Genomic DNA, 16,874 nt, shown 5'->3' on the forward strand with positions numbered 1-16,874 from the left:
ATAGGCTTTGTGGACCCACACAGAACTCACACAACTTAGTAATGTTTCTCAGAGGTCACTTATATTATGGCCATTTCATATAAATGCTTCCTATTTCATATAAGTACATCTAATATTTAATATGAATATAAATATAACTATGTACTGTCTTAACTGAAGTGGTGTGTGTCCTAAAGCACATTTGCAGAAACAAAGGACAGAATGAAATATTTCTGGATATTCCAATCCTCCATGTACAAAAGACCTTATAGCCCACATGTAAACTCTTTATTTCCACTTCAGTTTTTCCACATTCATTTTCTAGCTTTTGGCTCGTGCTACAGAAGGCCAAAATGAATGCTCACCGAGGCCAACAACCTGTCTGTTAGAGCTTCCAGTAACAAATACTGAGGGAGGGTATATGCTCAGGACAGCTGTAAAGTGATCAGAAAATCCTGATTCAAAGGTGATGCTTTCATACTCAATACCTTTTGAGAGGTATTCTTCTTCTGTGAATTCATTCAGTTGCCTTTTTAAGAAAACAACTAGTATCTACAACATCCTACAGTAAGAAGTCCTACAGCTTAGCTGCACAATATGAACAGTCAGATCCTTACGCTTGTTTTCAGCCTATCTTCTGCTAGCTTCACTTGACGCCTACCTAATAATCACTAACATCTGCTTTGCTTTTTGGATCATGTTTAGTACTGGGCTGACTATGTCTGTGTGCATGCGTGTGTGTCTGTGTTAGGTCAGGGTTTCATCTCCCTTGTGTACAGTGCTTTTCAGTCATCTGCACTGAATTTCAAATACCACTTTATTGCTTTTGTTTGTTAGACCGAAGAGCCCTTGTCATTAAATGTGTACTCACACTGGTAAGTATACACAACTGATCAATTTGCTCCCTGTCTCTTTATTTAGTTAAATCGTGGAGGTCTGTGAGCTTTTCTCTTTAACATGTTATCCATCCAATCTATTAGTCATTGTCAAGTCTCTGCTTTGACCTCTCTTCAGTTTACAACATCTTTCTTCAATTATAGTCACCAGAACTAGACATAATATTCTCCTGGTGATCACAGTAGTGTCAGAACATAGTAAGTGCTTTTACTCAATATGTGCCTGCTTCCATGTCCAAGGATGCCATTAGCTCCTTTGGCCACAGCATCACACTGGGAATTTATGTTCAGCTATCAGAACCCTAAAGTCCGCTTTAGAGATACTGTTTCCCAGAACAGAGTCCCCCATCCTGTAACTATAGCATACATTCTTTTCACCACTTAACTGTATTATGTACACGTGGCATAAATGCACTAATTTAACATAAATACACTAATTTAACATAGATGTGTCATTCAGTGTCACAAAACTAGGGGAGGGAAAAGGGAAAGAAAGACCGGAATGACACATAGGATCAACTGGGCAGTGAAATATTAAGTATCTCTCATGAGGTTGCCCTTGGGCATGGCAATTATTGCAGGGTCATGAATTAATGCACTATTCGGCCACCTTGTTATTCACTCTAGCAGCCTGCTGCTTGCAGTTGCACTGTTTGGCAGTGGCACTCCAGAAGTGCATCTGTGGCCACTTCTCACATCTGCATGTCCCACACTGCCCATAAAATTAAGATTAATGGAGGCTCTAGGAGGAACCTGAGCTGAGCAACCGAAACAGATGAAAGGCAGCAATTTGAAGTTATGGTTTTCCCATCACATTTAACACTTGAACATGTGTAGTGCTTAGTGCAGCTGCATCTTCTGATAAACGCACAAAGAGCCTTGGATTTCCTGGCTGTGGCCCATTTGAATGGTAACCAGGCAGACAGGGGTCAAATCGTGCACTTAGTATTGAGGCAAAATAAAAAAAACGAAGTGGAAAGAGACAGTGAGAATTAAAATAAGAATTTTTAACTGTTTTACTCAGCCTTAAAATAACTGATAATCATATAGTGTAGTGATCTATTAAAGCAAATATCTGATAGACCTTTCAATATAAAATAAATAAGACTTGATCTAAATTCTATCATAGTCAATTAAAAACATTTCAGCAAAGTCACAACTTCAGTAACAGGGACTGATCTTCTCTTTGCTGTAAATACCTGTAGCACTCAGCAATCTTGTGTGTCACCACTCAGGATAGGAATGACCGGTGTACCCTTAGAATGACTGGAAAATTTCACATGAAATGTAAATGAAACAGATTTCATGGCTAACCTGAAAGGGATATTGTCTCGCAGGAGGTGTCGATTCCTCAAGATTCACTGTCTCAACACATCGAATTTTCTGAATCTCAATTGACCCCCTTTTGCTTCCTTTTTTCTAAGAGGGAAAAGACACAACAGACTGTAAACTAATGTTAACAAAATATAAAGTATTTCAGTTTTACTATTTTGTCCAATTTCATGTTTCAAGCTGCGTATGCCATAGCTTCATGTTTGTTAAACTTTAGAAGAAAGGTAGTAAACAAGCATCCTTGGTGCTAATATATCAATCAAGTTCCCTTTTAAGTCAGTTACAAGAATTACGGGACACAGCCCTATACCTGAGAAAACATCTGCTGCAACTGCAGGAGTACAAGGCAGAAAGGGCGACAAGGAGGAAAAGAGGAAAGAGGAATTAAGAGGAAAATACCTTAAGTGCAAACCAGAAGTCTAGCTGTGGCATGCATAGTTTTGTTAAGACGATGGAGCTTGTTTTCACTGAGCCCTGCAACTTCCTAATGGGATGTAACTTGCAGGAGGAGTCCAAGTGTATTAAAAGGAGGAAAAACTTTAAAATAAGTTGCCTGGGACATATATTTGCATTAGTGACAGGAGACGTGCTGAGTGAAAAGTCACCCTTTTGTGATATACGGTCAGTCCTTAGGAAACAAGAATGGCTTAACCATCTGCTTTGTGCAGCTGAGGGATGAGATTATGAACTAATTATGCCTCATACAAGTAACTTCTGAAGCCAGTTATTCACATCAGTTCAGAGAGAAGCCTGAGCGAGAAAAACATCCCTATTCAAGACACTGTGTAAACATATGCCAATGTTAATTACTTGCTTAAGTTGTCTTTGGAAGGACAGAAACAGATGCTCAATGGTAAGCATAACTGTAAGAGTTGTTCTGAATAAAGACACTCTTAAGCCCATGGCTAAGTGTTTTTCTGAACAGAAACTAGGATTCGATACCCTATAATTCTATTCAAAATAAAGTACACCTGCTGTTCTAACATATAGTGTTCTGTTTCACAGAGGAAAACCAGAGGAATAAGGTAACACTGGAAAATCTTAGAACAGTTTACTTAATAAAACTTTTTCTTACCCCTTTTTCATATTTATAATAAGAAAGGTTTTCTTTTGTCAGAACAAACAACCTTTTCTTGTAATTAATTGGTGATATTTTTTTCTTCTGTTGTGACTTCTTTAAAAGAAGTTCTTCTAGAATTGTTTTCTTCTCCATTATATTTCCCTAAAAGAATATCATAGTTCGTTTTATTACTACTATTGATAAGCATAACAACATCAACTATGGAAACTGTAATAATGAATAAATTAAGAGTCATTCTTGTCTATATATTCTATAAAATTTTGTAGTAATACATGGTTACAAAGCATGTGTTTAATACTGCTTAAAAATGAGATTCATTAGCTTGTTCACTCAGTAAAAACAATCGTAGTATATAAAAATTAAGCTATAGATATACTGTAGTTCTAAACAAGGCATCTCTGTTACTTTATTGTCTGAGCAACTCTCCCTTTAAAGCCATGAGCCCTTTCTGGCAAAAAGCACCGTCTGCTCTATGCACAAATGTATTACATCTGCAGCATAACACAGAAGTCATCACAGCAGCAAAGAGAACAACAACAACAAAAAAGAAAACCTTTTATTTACAGACCAGAAAAACATACCTAGTGCTGACAATGTGTTTCCTGAACTGGAAATTTCCCATTTCTTTCAACTGAAACAAATGCGCACTTACGGAACAATGACTTGTAGAAGAAATCAAAAGGTAAAAATGTTCTTGCACCATATATTACATATACTTATGTATTTTTTCTTAGCCCTGATAATCATACGGTAAAAAATGCTAAGAATGAGATCCATCATGTTTCTACAAGTTTAGTATAGTTTCAGGTTATCTTACCCAAGTGTGAGGAAAGCACGTCACGTCCTCTGCCCTTTACTTTCTGGAGCACCAAAGGGAAGTGTTGTGCTAAGCTACCCACTTCGTTATGCCCCCGTTTACTGCAGAGAGCCCAGCAGAAAGAGTAAATTTGCATGACACTCATCTGATCTGCTTACTCTATCCACTGAATCCTCCCTGAACCCAGAAAGGAACAAATATCTAGCAGGAACAGTTGGAAGAGGAAAAGTGATGCTTTACTAAGCATTACTCCACCATGGATACCTGACTACTCTCTCTGTGGACAGGATGCCTACGTACACCTTCCACCAACTCCCTTTTGGGGACACCAGTGTGTGTTAGTGCTACTGATGAGTCAGTTTAAAGGCAATCTTGTCATGACATGTGACATCTGAAGCAGTTATGAGCTTGGGGTAGATAAAAGAAGAGTTTGGGCTGAAATCTTTCTAATGAAATGTCTGCTCTCATGTGGAGGAAAGGAGTGCCCACTACACTTAGGAAATTTTTCAGGTGTTACAGGGTAGGTACTTGCCCTAACTGACTGTAGGAGTAACTATCGTGAAGTTAGGAGTTAGTTCAACACGTCTTAGAAAAGCTGTGTGTGCAATGAAAACACGAGTTTGGATGGAAGACTTAACAACCTTCCAATTCCTGCAGTGAAGCAGTAAGAACTCCTGCTTTTTGTAACAGTGTGTCCTTTTGTCTCCTCATGCTGGGAAACATTCAATCTTCAGCTCCAACCCACGTTCATGGAGCTCGCAGGGGTACTGGAGGCCAGAAATAAGGATGAGTGAAGTGGAATTTCCACTATTTCATTTTAAAGCATTATTTGCAGGTCCTTTTTATGGGGTTGTCATTGTATGATCTCAAAAAAAAAATCTTAACTGCTGCTTTAATTAATCTGAACAATTGGCTGAACTCCTAGGGCTGATAACATTGCTCCTGCGAGACTTGATTTCTAACATGCATCGTCTCTAAGACTGTGATCACTGACAGCCCAGAGAATATCAGCTGGAGTCACAAGGAGTGACTGCAGTCTACACATACCGTGGTTTAGAAAAAAGGACAAGTTCTTCTACTTTTAATTGTAGAAACACTAACAAAAGAGCTTCTGGGTTTGACAAAACTGTGTCCTGAGCGCGCACCAAGAACTGAGTAGAGACAAAAGAATTTATCATGATACATAATTTCATTTAAGTATTAGAACTGTATGTTCTATAAACTGTACTTGCAACACCTATTTGTTAATAAATAGTATAAAAATACAGGAAGATATGTTAAATATATCAAATACAAATTATGAAACAATTACCACAAGACTTATTAAACATATTTATTAAAATATTGTAAATATTTATAATAGTTAAAATTTTGTTTTCTGATATGGGAAAAAAATCCCATATACTCTTCTTTCTAAAGTAATTAGCTGAAAACCATATTCTGTTAAATTCAGGAACTCGATGTCTGTGGATATATCCTTGCATAGTAAATGATATAATGGATCCCCTTGTGATCTAACAGCATGCCTTCTGTCTCGTTGTTTGTGGACCTGCAGCAAGCACATGACCTATTCCTAAGGATGAAATACAAGGTGAAACGTATAGGTTAACATAAATGTCTGTAAGACTCAAAAAAGCCTATAAACATTATCGCATCCCGTAGTTTCTCTGAGGCGGAATACTGTGTATTCAGCCTTTGAGGAAGCAGCTGCCTACACTGCAGCATATATAAAGCATTTCATTTCTGGAGTTCTCTGGCTCAAGTTTTAAAAAATTGTTTCCAGATTTTGACTTCTCATTACAATTTGAGACAGAAAACTATTTCAAACTCTAAAAAAAAAAAGCTTGACAGCAAAACTACTTCCTGTCCAGATCCACTGCACAATGCTCTTCTTTTTCCGCTTGTGGAAAAGGAATTAAAACAGCTGAAATGATGCCAAACGAAATAGTCAACCTTTTTTTTTTTTAAAAAAAAAAAAAAAAGAAGCAACCGAGGTTACAGTTCCAGGAATAAAAGTGTCTGTGTTGCACTGCCTTTTTGCTGCCCAGGCTGCCCTTCCTCTGTGAGCAGACTCTTTTGTGCTGAGTCAGAACGTGCTGGCACTAACCCCTCAGTCATGCAGAAAGTGCAGAGTGGCCCGTGCCATGTACGAATTTCTGCCTACCTAGAGAACTGCAAGGTAGGGTATCCTCCCTCTTTGCTGGACGGAGCTCAAATCCTTTAACTGTGAAATCTAATTTCTCCTTGGAAGAAAATAAAAGCCGTATGGAATTAGCTGTAAACAATTGTTCTGTATGATTTGAAGAGACGTGAAGGATCTAGGGATCTTTGATTACTTTTCCATGCTTGAAATGTGTCGTACGTTCCCAACAGTTGTGCTTATACTGAGGATATTTGCATTTTCTTTGCTTTCTGTAACAGAATGACAAATATAAAAGATTTGTTCCCCCCAATAGATCTTTAAAGCCTTGGAAACCACCCTGTCTCTCAGAGTGCTGTTGTAAGACAGTTTATCAGAACCGTACTCAGCAAGGAATGAGCAAAAGGGGCCGGGACATCCTGGAGGCTGGAGGCACTTTCTCCAGCATTAGCTGCTTCTTCTATTTCCTTCTCTGGCAAGGTGGTTTGGATGTGGTGGTCACTGATAAGCATTTTCTAATGGTAGACTGTAATGCAGCATGCAAGCCACAGGGTACTCTGGCTTCTTCCCTCTTGGTAACCTTTATCTTCAGAAGAGTGAGCAGCTGGAAAACAAGAGGGGACAGCAGCTGTGACAGGACAAGCTTGGAGAAGAACCTAAGCTATGGCGACTGGAGAAACAGCCGAGTTGGAAGCATGGCTCCTGGCTCAGAAATGCTGGCAAGGTCGAGCTCCTGACTCCCAACTAAGTAGAAACATGTCCCTCCCCTTGATGAAGGAAGCAAACTTGTTGGGAAGTGCTTGCCGCTACGGATTGTCTCCATATCCTCAACAACATGACCCAGCAGGGGTGGGCTGGGGGTGGTGGGGTGGATGTAGAGGGACCAGGACAGGGTGGTGGGGTACGAGGTAGGACAGGAAAGAGGAGGGGTACTGGTGGGCCTGGTGGGGAAGGCAGGACAGCAGGTGGTGGGGTGGGGTTGGGGAGATGGGACAGGGGCTCTGTAGGGGCAGAGGCATTGCCTTGCGCAGCCCTGAGCAGTGGCCGGGGTAGCTGGTGGGGAAGGTGACGGGTCTGTCAGCAGGTGGGCAGCAGGTGAGGCAGTCAGTAGGGGTCTGTGTGACTATTGGGGCATCAAACAGCGTCAGAGGCACCTGGTGGGGTGGGGAGAGGGCGTCAAGCACTGGAGGGTGGCCCAGCGGATGGTGGGAGATGTCAGACAGGGATCTGGAGAGCTAGTGGAGGTGGTAGGGTGGTAGGGCAGCAGACATGACCCTGGGCAGCTGGTGGGGTGGGTGGTTAGGTGGCAAAGCAGGGAGAGAGAGAGAGGGGTAGCAGGTGGAGGCTGCATCATATAGCCCTGACTAAGGGTGTGGGCAGTGAGTGGGGGAAGTGATGGGGTGGTGGGCTGGTCAGTGAGCGGGGCAGAAAATGGGGTTGAGGTAGGTGAGAGAGGTGTCAGGCAAAGGCCTGAGGGTGGTGGGCACACCTCTATCAGGGAAAACTGTTGCAGAGCTAGATTACACCCATTCTGCTTTATGGACCGTCTTCCAGAGACTCCATCATCTCCTTCCACCTCTGCCCCAGGGACATGCCTATTGGTGCGAGGACACTGCAGCAGGCTTTGTTGGCATTCACTATACAAAAGGTGGCCAAACACCACTTCATTTCATAGAAATACTGAACCTTCTTCAGATGTTCTCTCCTGAAGATTCAGAGGGAGCCCTTTCCCTCATATCAGGTTAAATATTTCAGCTCAGCAAGCTGTTCATTTGTAGCTCTGAAACAACCCAGGATTTGGAATAATACAAATTTTCTTTCCTGTTCCAAATAAAAGGGATATAGAGGGTGAAGGCTATTAATTCTAAAACTTCCAAGGTGTGGGTAGATATACAAAAACAATGATCTCTAGTTACTTACAAATTGTATTAGTCTTGCTAGTGAACCATAACATTTTGAAGTTTGAATGTTTTGATAAACTGACCTTTTTCCAATCCACCACACTTGAAATACATTTTAGTTAATTAAACCTGTTGCGAAGCACTACCTTGGTTTTTACAATTTATGATTAAGGTGACTCCAACACCAATGGTAAATAAAAGCTATCTGAAATGAGACAAGCAATTTATTTTAATATGATAAAAAATCTGAATGCATTTCCATTAAACCACGGTATTTAAATATAGATATTTATGATGCATCCTCTTGGTATTCATTTTAGCAAGTCATATGTAATCTAAGGGATGGAACTGTTTCCTGATTCTTGTGTAATGGAAAGCAGCGAAGGAGACAACCCAAGTACACATGGAAAATAGTCCTAATACTCTTAAGCTTTTCTGTCTTCTATTTTTAACACTTAGTTTTAAATGATGGTTTAAATTATTCTGCATTTGAACCCTCACTTTTCAGTGAAAATGATCTGTTTGGTATTGTGTATTTTTCCTCGCATTACAAGACATGTGAAATCTTTGCTATATTATACTTACTGTTTTGTATGTTAAGTGGCAATCTAATTTCACTACATATGGCAAACTTATCTTTCACCCCAGAAGCTCTCTTGTTCCCTCAATCTTTTTCTGTGCAACTGAAAATTACTAAGGGTCACAACTTTTTGTATGCAGGGTATAAAATCTAGCCTCAAGCCTCTTAAAATATTATCACTGAAGTGTGTTTAAACATGCATTTCATTTAGTCTGATTTAGGATTAGTCATTTGTTTATAGCATACGAGCTGACTTCTGTTTGAAATGGGATATTATTCCATAGGGTGACAAATTGCATTCTTACTTGTTCAAGTCATGATGCAGTTGCCCATAGCTAGACCTATGCTTTGAGTAGGAGGTTGAATTTGATGACCTCTTAAAGGTCTCTTTCAAACTGGACTATCCTGTGTCTGCTTTTGATTGTTGCTAACATCACACAAACAGCACATCTTGCAGGAACAGGCGGAAACCCACTTTCCTACTTTCTTGTCCGAAAGTCTTGTCAACTCTGCACCTGGTGGCACAAAGCAGTAGCTGAGGGCCAGATCTGCCTTACAGACCTTTAGTAAGCAGGGCCATGTCCCTTAAAGAAAGTAGTCTAGTAATGTCATATCGTATGAGCGCTACTCTGCTGGTTTTGTGACCTGAGCTTGCTCTGAGAGCAGTATGGACTTAGTATATGTAAAATGCACAGTCTGATAACATGTCTTTAGGTTGTTGAGATTTTGCAGCATTTCTTAAGAAGTGATTTCTTACCTAGAAAACTAAAGCTAACAATATAAATTATATACATTTGTAATGTATGTATCAGGTATGAAATAATATCTTCATGTTATTGCCAAGCAATGGAAGTATCAGTCAAGTATCAAATGACCATGAGATTAAAAACAAAAATAATTTTAATGGCTTTTTTTAAGCAGCGTCAGATCACTTTAGATTTTTTACGCAAACTTGGAAGCTAGTTTTGCCATCAATGAGAGCTGATTATTTTCCCATACATACGTGATTTCGATAGCTGAAGATTTAAGCAAACTACAAAGTGTCTCGGCATTGTTCTACCCAGGTTTTAAATAAGGTGTTCATGACAGACCTGTGTATCGTGTAGCCACCAGCGTTTGCTCAGTGCCAAAGAGCAAGGTTGAAATAGTACACCACCAATAGTAGTATCAAGTTGACTGGGGACCAGATGTACAAATTGGAGATAAATATCTGAAAAAAAAGGCTCTGGGACCTATGGAGATGTTTGAGGGTGCTAAGAGAGCTTGCTGATGTCATTGCAAAGCCATTCTATCATTTTTGAAATGTCATAGAACCAGCAGAAGGTCCTGGACAACAGGAAGAGGAGAAGTGTTATTCCCATCTGTGGAAAGAACAAACTAGGAGACTGCAGACCCGTGAGCACACCCTGGGAACAGTATGTAACATGTCCTAATGGAAGCTGTTTGCTTACATGTGAAGGGCAAGAAGGTGATTGGGACAAGTCAGATCAGATTTACCAAAAGCAAACAGTGCATAACCAACCTCATTGCTTCCTGAGATGGAATAACGTGCTTAGTAGGTGCAGGGACAGCTGTGGGTGTCAAACTTTGACATTTTTCAAGGTGTTTCACACAGCCTACCCCGACAGCCTTGTTGACAAACTGGTAAGATACGGACTGGGCAGGTGGGCCACAAATTTGGTATGAAACTGCTAAATAGAACTGAAAGGGTGATGGCTAATGGCTCAAAGTTGAACTAAGTGAGCTGGTCACATGTGGACTTCACAGGGGTTGATGAAGGGTCTGATGTATGTATGTGACAGTCACATCTCATCACTCACTCTCATGGGTGATGAGACTGAATGTGCTCTCACTGAGTTTGTGGAGTACACCAAATCAGGAGGAGAGGAAGGTACACAGGAAGGAGAACCACCACACAGATACATCGTCAGACCTCAGAGCCATCAAGAACTGTGGAGAGATGCATGTGGGTTGGAATAAGACCAAGCAGTCCAGCAGCCTGGGACCTGGCTGGAAGTGACATAGACCTGTGGCCAGGGCCCTGGGGTTCCTGGTGGGCAGCAGTGAGCATGACTCAGCAGTGGGCTCTGGAAGCAAAGACAACATACAGCATGCTGGACTATGACAGTAAGAGTATAGCCAGCAAAACAAGGCATGTGATTTTGCTGCTCTATGCAGCACTTGTTAGGCTGCACCTGGTATACCTTGGCCAATTGTGCTTTCCACATGTATTAGAGAGACACTGATTAATTGGGAGAGGGCCATCAGGATAGTTAGCGTGTTGAAGAAGTTGACTTACAAAGAAGGATTGAAAGAGTTGGATTTGCCGAAGAGAAGAAGAGAAAAGAGAAGAGAAGAGAAGAGAAGAGAAGAGAAGAGAAGAGAAGAGAAGAGAAGAGAAGAGAAGAGAAGAGAAGAGAAGAGAAGAGAAGAGAAGAGAAGAGAAGAGAAGGCAAGGCTTGAGGGGAACTGGTTACATTCTTCAAATATTAAATTGATCGAATATTAAATATTCAATATTAAAAGATGTTTCTAGAGAAGCTGGAGGCACTTTTCACAGAGATGCACAAGGTCAGGGCAAAAGGCAACTGACAAGTTGCCTTGGCAAATTCTGTCTGGATATACGGAAAAAATGCTTCACTGTGAGAAGAGTTAAATATTGAAATAAGTTCCCTAGAGTCGTGGTGGAATCTCCTGTGCTGGAAGTAGCTGAGACTCAGCCTGACATATGCAGGGCCATCTTTTCCCACAGGAATTTGAGCAGAAGGCTCTCTGTAAGTCCCTTTCAACCTGGAGAGTCCCCAGTGGTTTCTGAGCTCTCACCTGTCTGTCTTTTCCAGGAGAGCCAGCAGATGGCACAGTTCAACAGCAGGAAAAATCCGCAAAAGGCAAGAGATGTGTGTTTCATACTGGGAAAAATACTGAAAAAAAAATGCTGATTTAGGAAAAAGGACTTTATAAGAGGTATTCAGCATAGTTTGTTTTTGTTGTTTTTTTTTTTTTTTAAAAAGTTTGTTTTGTGGTCAATTTTGGTTTAAGGTTGTGTTACATGCCTGTGTGCCCAAGCCAGGTAACACTACAGTGTTCCGGTAGGCCTTCCTTTTGTAGGGTTAGCCCTGTAGGTTAACAGTGGTCTTCCCTGGCTCTCCCTTTCCAACAGGAGGGCCGTTCGATCTGTTAAGCAGCACCTTATAGGTGCCTTATAGGTAGACAGTCTTATGACCTCATGCATGCGTATAAGCTTGTTGAGCGAATGAAAGACATGGACTCTCCAACACAGCAGGGACATGACAGATTGGTCCCCAGAAAGATGCACCATCAGTCAGCAACAGGACCAGGACATGGGACTCTTAGGAGAGAAGGCATTTGGGACCTTGCTGCTCACCATTTTAGCCTGTATCTCATTTCTGGTCAGCATCTGAGGATCCTTGGGAAACACAGAGGCAGGGAGCAGGCTGCACTGTGTGCGTGACTGTCTTCACATCAACAGAAAAGGTTGTTAGAGATGATTAGGCTCTGTCTAATTTTATTGTTGATTTACTGTGACGTTCGTGTTACTGTACTCCAATACAAGCCGTGAATATATCAAAACAAATGTAACATGATAAACTATTTCTGTTGATGCAAAAGACTTCCTGTTAAGCAATATTTGCCTTGATAAACGGACAGTGATGAGAAAGTGACTGTGTCATGTTCAGGTACATCCAGCACAAGATAGTGTTGCAGCTGGAAGGCCTTCCCTAGCTCTTGTCAGCTTGTATGTACGCATCACCTTGATCTTGAGAAGGAGCTCACCAAAATGAGCAGATGTGTTAATATAAACGATTTTTATAAGCTGATGACTTCTTGCACCTGAAGGCTTTGTGATTACTGTCAGTTTGGAAATTTTAGCCAAGTGCTTGAAGTAAAAGCTTACTTATCTTTTTGGTACTGGACTTTTTTAATATTGAAATGACATTGCTCCTAATTACAGGACAAAGATACAGGTTCAAACTGAGCAGTTTGAAGGTGCTTAGTAAGATGAAGTAGCAATATATTTGTATGAATGTTTGAGGGGGACAAACCAAGCTGTCAGAAGTGGCATTTGACTGATTAATGGTGGTAGTGGGGTGAATTTGATGAAACTTGTTTAAAATAATTTCAAAAATAATATTCAAAGGACTTAGTGCTAGCCCTGGAAGCCCACCCTCATAACATAGTGGACAGCGTATTGGTATTGAAGAGTGGGAGGAAAAAGAGCATCTTTCCTTAAGTCTTTTTTTGCCAGGTTGGGGAGAGGAATTTGAAACGTGGTCCTTTGTTTCCTGTGGAGCTTGTTTTGCCGTAGGCTGCAGGGGATTCAGGGTGGTTTCTTCTGATCTTTGAAACTGCTCCTCTGAAATATGTACTGGATTAAGAGCTGAAACCAAAACCTCCCCAAAGAATTTGTTAATCACCATCACTGTGTCAGTCTCTTTCTCTGTGGCCAGTTGTTGTCTGGCTACTGGAACTGGCGGAAAAGGACGAATGTAATGGATCTGCATCTTTGCTCAGAGTAGGAGACAAAGCTTTAGTTCAAATTTTTACTCACAGTGAAACAGGAGTGAATTGCACTCTTCTGCAAAGGTGCCAGGACTGTCCTATGGAAGACATTAGAGGGATTTTGAGGCTATTTCTCTGTCCTTATGAGTTTAGCCCTGTATGTTATAAAAAATGCCCACAAAGACTGGCTTAAAATGACTGGGTTTTTTAAAAGTAATTTTTGCCAAAATCACTATTTTTCAAAACTTTGCATTAACAAAAATGAATTTTTTGTTTTTATTTAGCACAAAACCAGGGATCTTGAGTCTTGGAAATACTCTAACTGCGTTAATGTGGTGCTTCTCAGCAAAGCTAATTAGCCCACAAACAGTGTGGTTCTTATGTAATTACATTGCTGCTTGTTCTGGAGCTCATTTATCGTATGATAGTTTGAGGATCTCTGTGCCATACTCCACTGCACAGTCTAAGGGTGCCGTCAGTCATCTTAATGTCTTCCTTATGCCTCGCTCATGCTTTCACTTTGAAAAAAAATTACTGCTCCCATTCCTCTTAATGTTTAGCATTTACTGAATTTAGCAGACAAGGTGGGGCTTCAAAATCAAGACAGTTAAACAAGTTGGTGGAAATTTACAGCAGCAGAGGTTGTCTAGTGGCCAGAAATGAAGGCCAAACGGAGACGGACGGAACATCTCAGTCTAACTTCATCAGGCAAGTAGAGTCTATCGGATCACTTACAAGCATGTGCTGAAGTAGGGAGCTCTTTGCCCTGGGAGTGTTGGAATTTTGGGAGGTTTTTTTGTCATCAGCTTGATAACATCAGAGCTCTGATACCAGGACCCAGTCATAGCAAAGGGTAATGCAGAGTAACATATGGTTATTTTTAATCTAAATTCCCTTTAATGTAGAAATAACACTATCAAATAAGGCCCAGAGTGAGGACAGAAAAAGAGGAGGAGAGGAAATAGGATACATCCTCAGAAATGTAATGCAGTGCACAGGAAACACAGTCGCTGTGGATACATACACTCATCCTGTGGCATCCATGTGTTTATCCTTCCACTCTCACGTAATGATGGCAGTGCATGTGCACGACAGCAGCACTTTCTAGAGGAAGAAGAAAACTTAAGCTGTCCTTTCACTTACCTGTGGTCTTTTGATCTTTAAAATGCATGAAATGACGAAGTAATTGAAAGGGCTTGGATGTGCTCTCTGTTCACTGAATAGAACCTTTGGATCTGAGTTTAGTGCAATCAGGGTACTGATCTCATCTGTATAAATGAGAGAATGCTGATTTCTAAGTAAAAATGCCCACAGAGATCAGAGTTAGGCTTGAGGTTCCTCAATGCTAAGCAGTATATAACCATAGAGGTAGGAAAACAGAGCTCTTATTCCTAAAACCACAAGCAAGGAACTCCATTACTGCTCCATTATTGCTCTGCAAAATACACTGTCTTGTTCCTGGAGTGATACTGCTGGTTTTGCTTTATTCCTTTATGAAACACCATTTGAAGCGTTTAAAAGCTTAGATTTCTCTTTATGGCATTCATCTTTTTCCAGACTTTCTGTGCATGTTAACAATCAAATTTTATCATTCTTGTTGGCTCTCTGCACTACATCAACGTCCCTTCTCTAAAAGGCTGCCAAATATTTCACAGAGGATTATAAATGTTTTAAAAGAACTAGATTTAAATCTGCCTTATTGTTTATTTGTAGCCATTTGTTGGTGTTGATTGTTTCATGAGTCTTCCTTACACCCAGGCCCTCACTATATATTTGTGTAATATATGGGGTTCAATTTTCATGACCTGTGGAGCAAATTTAGGAAGCAATTCTGCATTTAGGCTCAAACTCTAAATGAATTTCATGAGGGACAAACCCATATAAAGCTGAGACAAGAAAATGTGCTGAATCTCACACAAATGAAAACTACATAGTGCTGCATATTGATGCTGATGAGGTTTGAAAGAAAATGCAGCATCCCACTAGCTGGTTTATTTGAACTTGAACTGTGTTTGTGAGTTGAGACTAAGTTGCATAATGGCTTTATCAAACCAAAATGTTTGCATTTGTAAACTCCCTATCTGAAAGGACTCCTGGCATATTATGTGTTGCAGATGTTTCATCCAAAACACTGAAATGCATGGAATTAGTGCTTAAGAGAATAACAACCTTTATGACGTATTCTGAGTCAAATCTGAGCCTTGACAACTCAGAGTAGTGAAACCGTGAGCAGATATACTGAGCAAGGGGCCAATCACTAATATATCAGGCCATGCATTCTTCGTATCTGAGAGAACTTTTCCTTATCCAGGTATGTCTGCTTTATGTGAAGTTGCATGAAGAAACATAAAATCTCAATATTCAGAGATAATAGCAAGAAAAAATCTAGAAAGAGTTGCTTGTTTTTTTTTTTTTTAACTATGTCGTGGTTTAGCCCAGCTGGCAACTAAACATCACACAGCTGCTCACTCACCTTTCCCCACCCCCAGGGGATAGGGAAGAGAATTGAAGGGGAACAGAGAAAGAGACCCGTGGGTTGAGATCAGAACAATTTAATACTACTACTACTACTACTATATGACTATATATATATATATAATGATAATAATATATACATACAAGTGATGCACAGTAGAATTGCTCATCACCTAGTGACCAAGGCCCATCCTGTCCCAGACCAATGATCCTGAAACAGATAAGTCCCAATACCACCATCTTGGATGAGCGAGAGGCCCCAAAAAGAAATCGAGAGAGAACCAGCACTCCCAGAGTCTGAGAGAAAGAGCCCTCGGAAGAACAAGAGCCCTTCTTTCTGGTTAACCCTCATCTTTATACTGGGCATGATGCTGGATCATGTGGAATACTTCATTGGTCAATTTAGCCCTCAATCCTAAATTTAAGTTCAAATTCTAAGGGGAATTGTGGACTCTTTGTTCCGGCTACGCTCCCTCGCAGCCTGTTATGCTCCTGCACACTGGCAAAACATGGGAAGCTGAAAAGTCCTTGAGGTCTCAGTGCTGACTATAAACATCAGTATGTTATCAATATTCTTCTCATAACGAATCTCAGACTAACATCAAAACACAGAGCTCTTCTAGCTGCTAAAAAGGAGAACTAACTCTGTCTCAGCTGAAACCAAGACAAACTAGCAGAAACTATAGTGGACTTCTACAATCTCTTCTTGTCATAAGAATAACTTATTGTAATTCTTACAGAATAAAAATACTAGCTGTGTGATAACTGTGTATCTGAAGTTTACAGATTTCACTTAAAAGGAAATTTTTCCTTAAGAGATGAAAACAAGAGAGGGAAGCCCTTGTTATCGACTGATCTAAACACTGCCTGATGCATATTCCTCTAGAGAACACATAGCATCGGTGGAGGGAAGGAATAGCCTTGGTTGTAGCTAGCAAGGACTTCGATAATACTTCCTAGAATCTGAAAGGTTTCACATTTTTCAGGAAACAGTCATTTCAAATTGGGATTTTCTTAGTGTATCAGGCTTCCAATTTAAGCCAGGGGACCTTGAGGAAGGTGCCAAGTTCAAGGTAAGGACCTGGACTCTCACTTTTCTCCCGTACCTATCTCGTCTCCAAAGATCTGAAGTCTGGTTTAAATTTGTCTTTG

General features: G+C 40.5%; 1 protein-coding gene across 1 annotated transcript in view; it reads right to left on the reverse strand.

Moving 5' to 3' along the window:
* The window catches only part of BMX (BMX non-receptor tyrosine kinase), a 28,920-nt gene extending 25,500 nt beyond the window's left edge, over nt 1–3,420 (reverse strand). Inside the window, exons 1-2 of the mRNA XM_009983386.2 lie at nt 3,283–3,420; nt 2,190–2,294 (exon numbers count right to left, since the gene is read on the reverse strand). Coding sequence (XP_009981688.2) covers nt 2,190–2,294; nt 3,283–3,420 — 243 coding nt within the window. The remainder of the gene's footprint in view (nt 1–2,189; nt 2,295–3,282) is intronic.
* Between the last annotated feature and the right edge of the window lie 13,454 nt (nt 3,421–16,874).

The sequence above is a fragment of the Tauraco erythrolophus genome, chromosome 1 (assembly GCF_009769465.1).
Source record: "Tauraco erythrolophus isolate bTauEry1 chromosome 1, bTauEry1.pri, whole genome shotgun sequence".
Lineage (NCBI taxonomy): Eukaryota > Metazoa > Chordata > Aves > Musophagiformes > Musophagidae > Tauraco > Tauraco erythrolophus.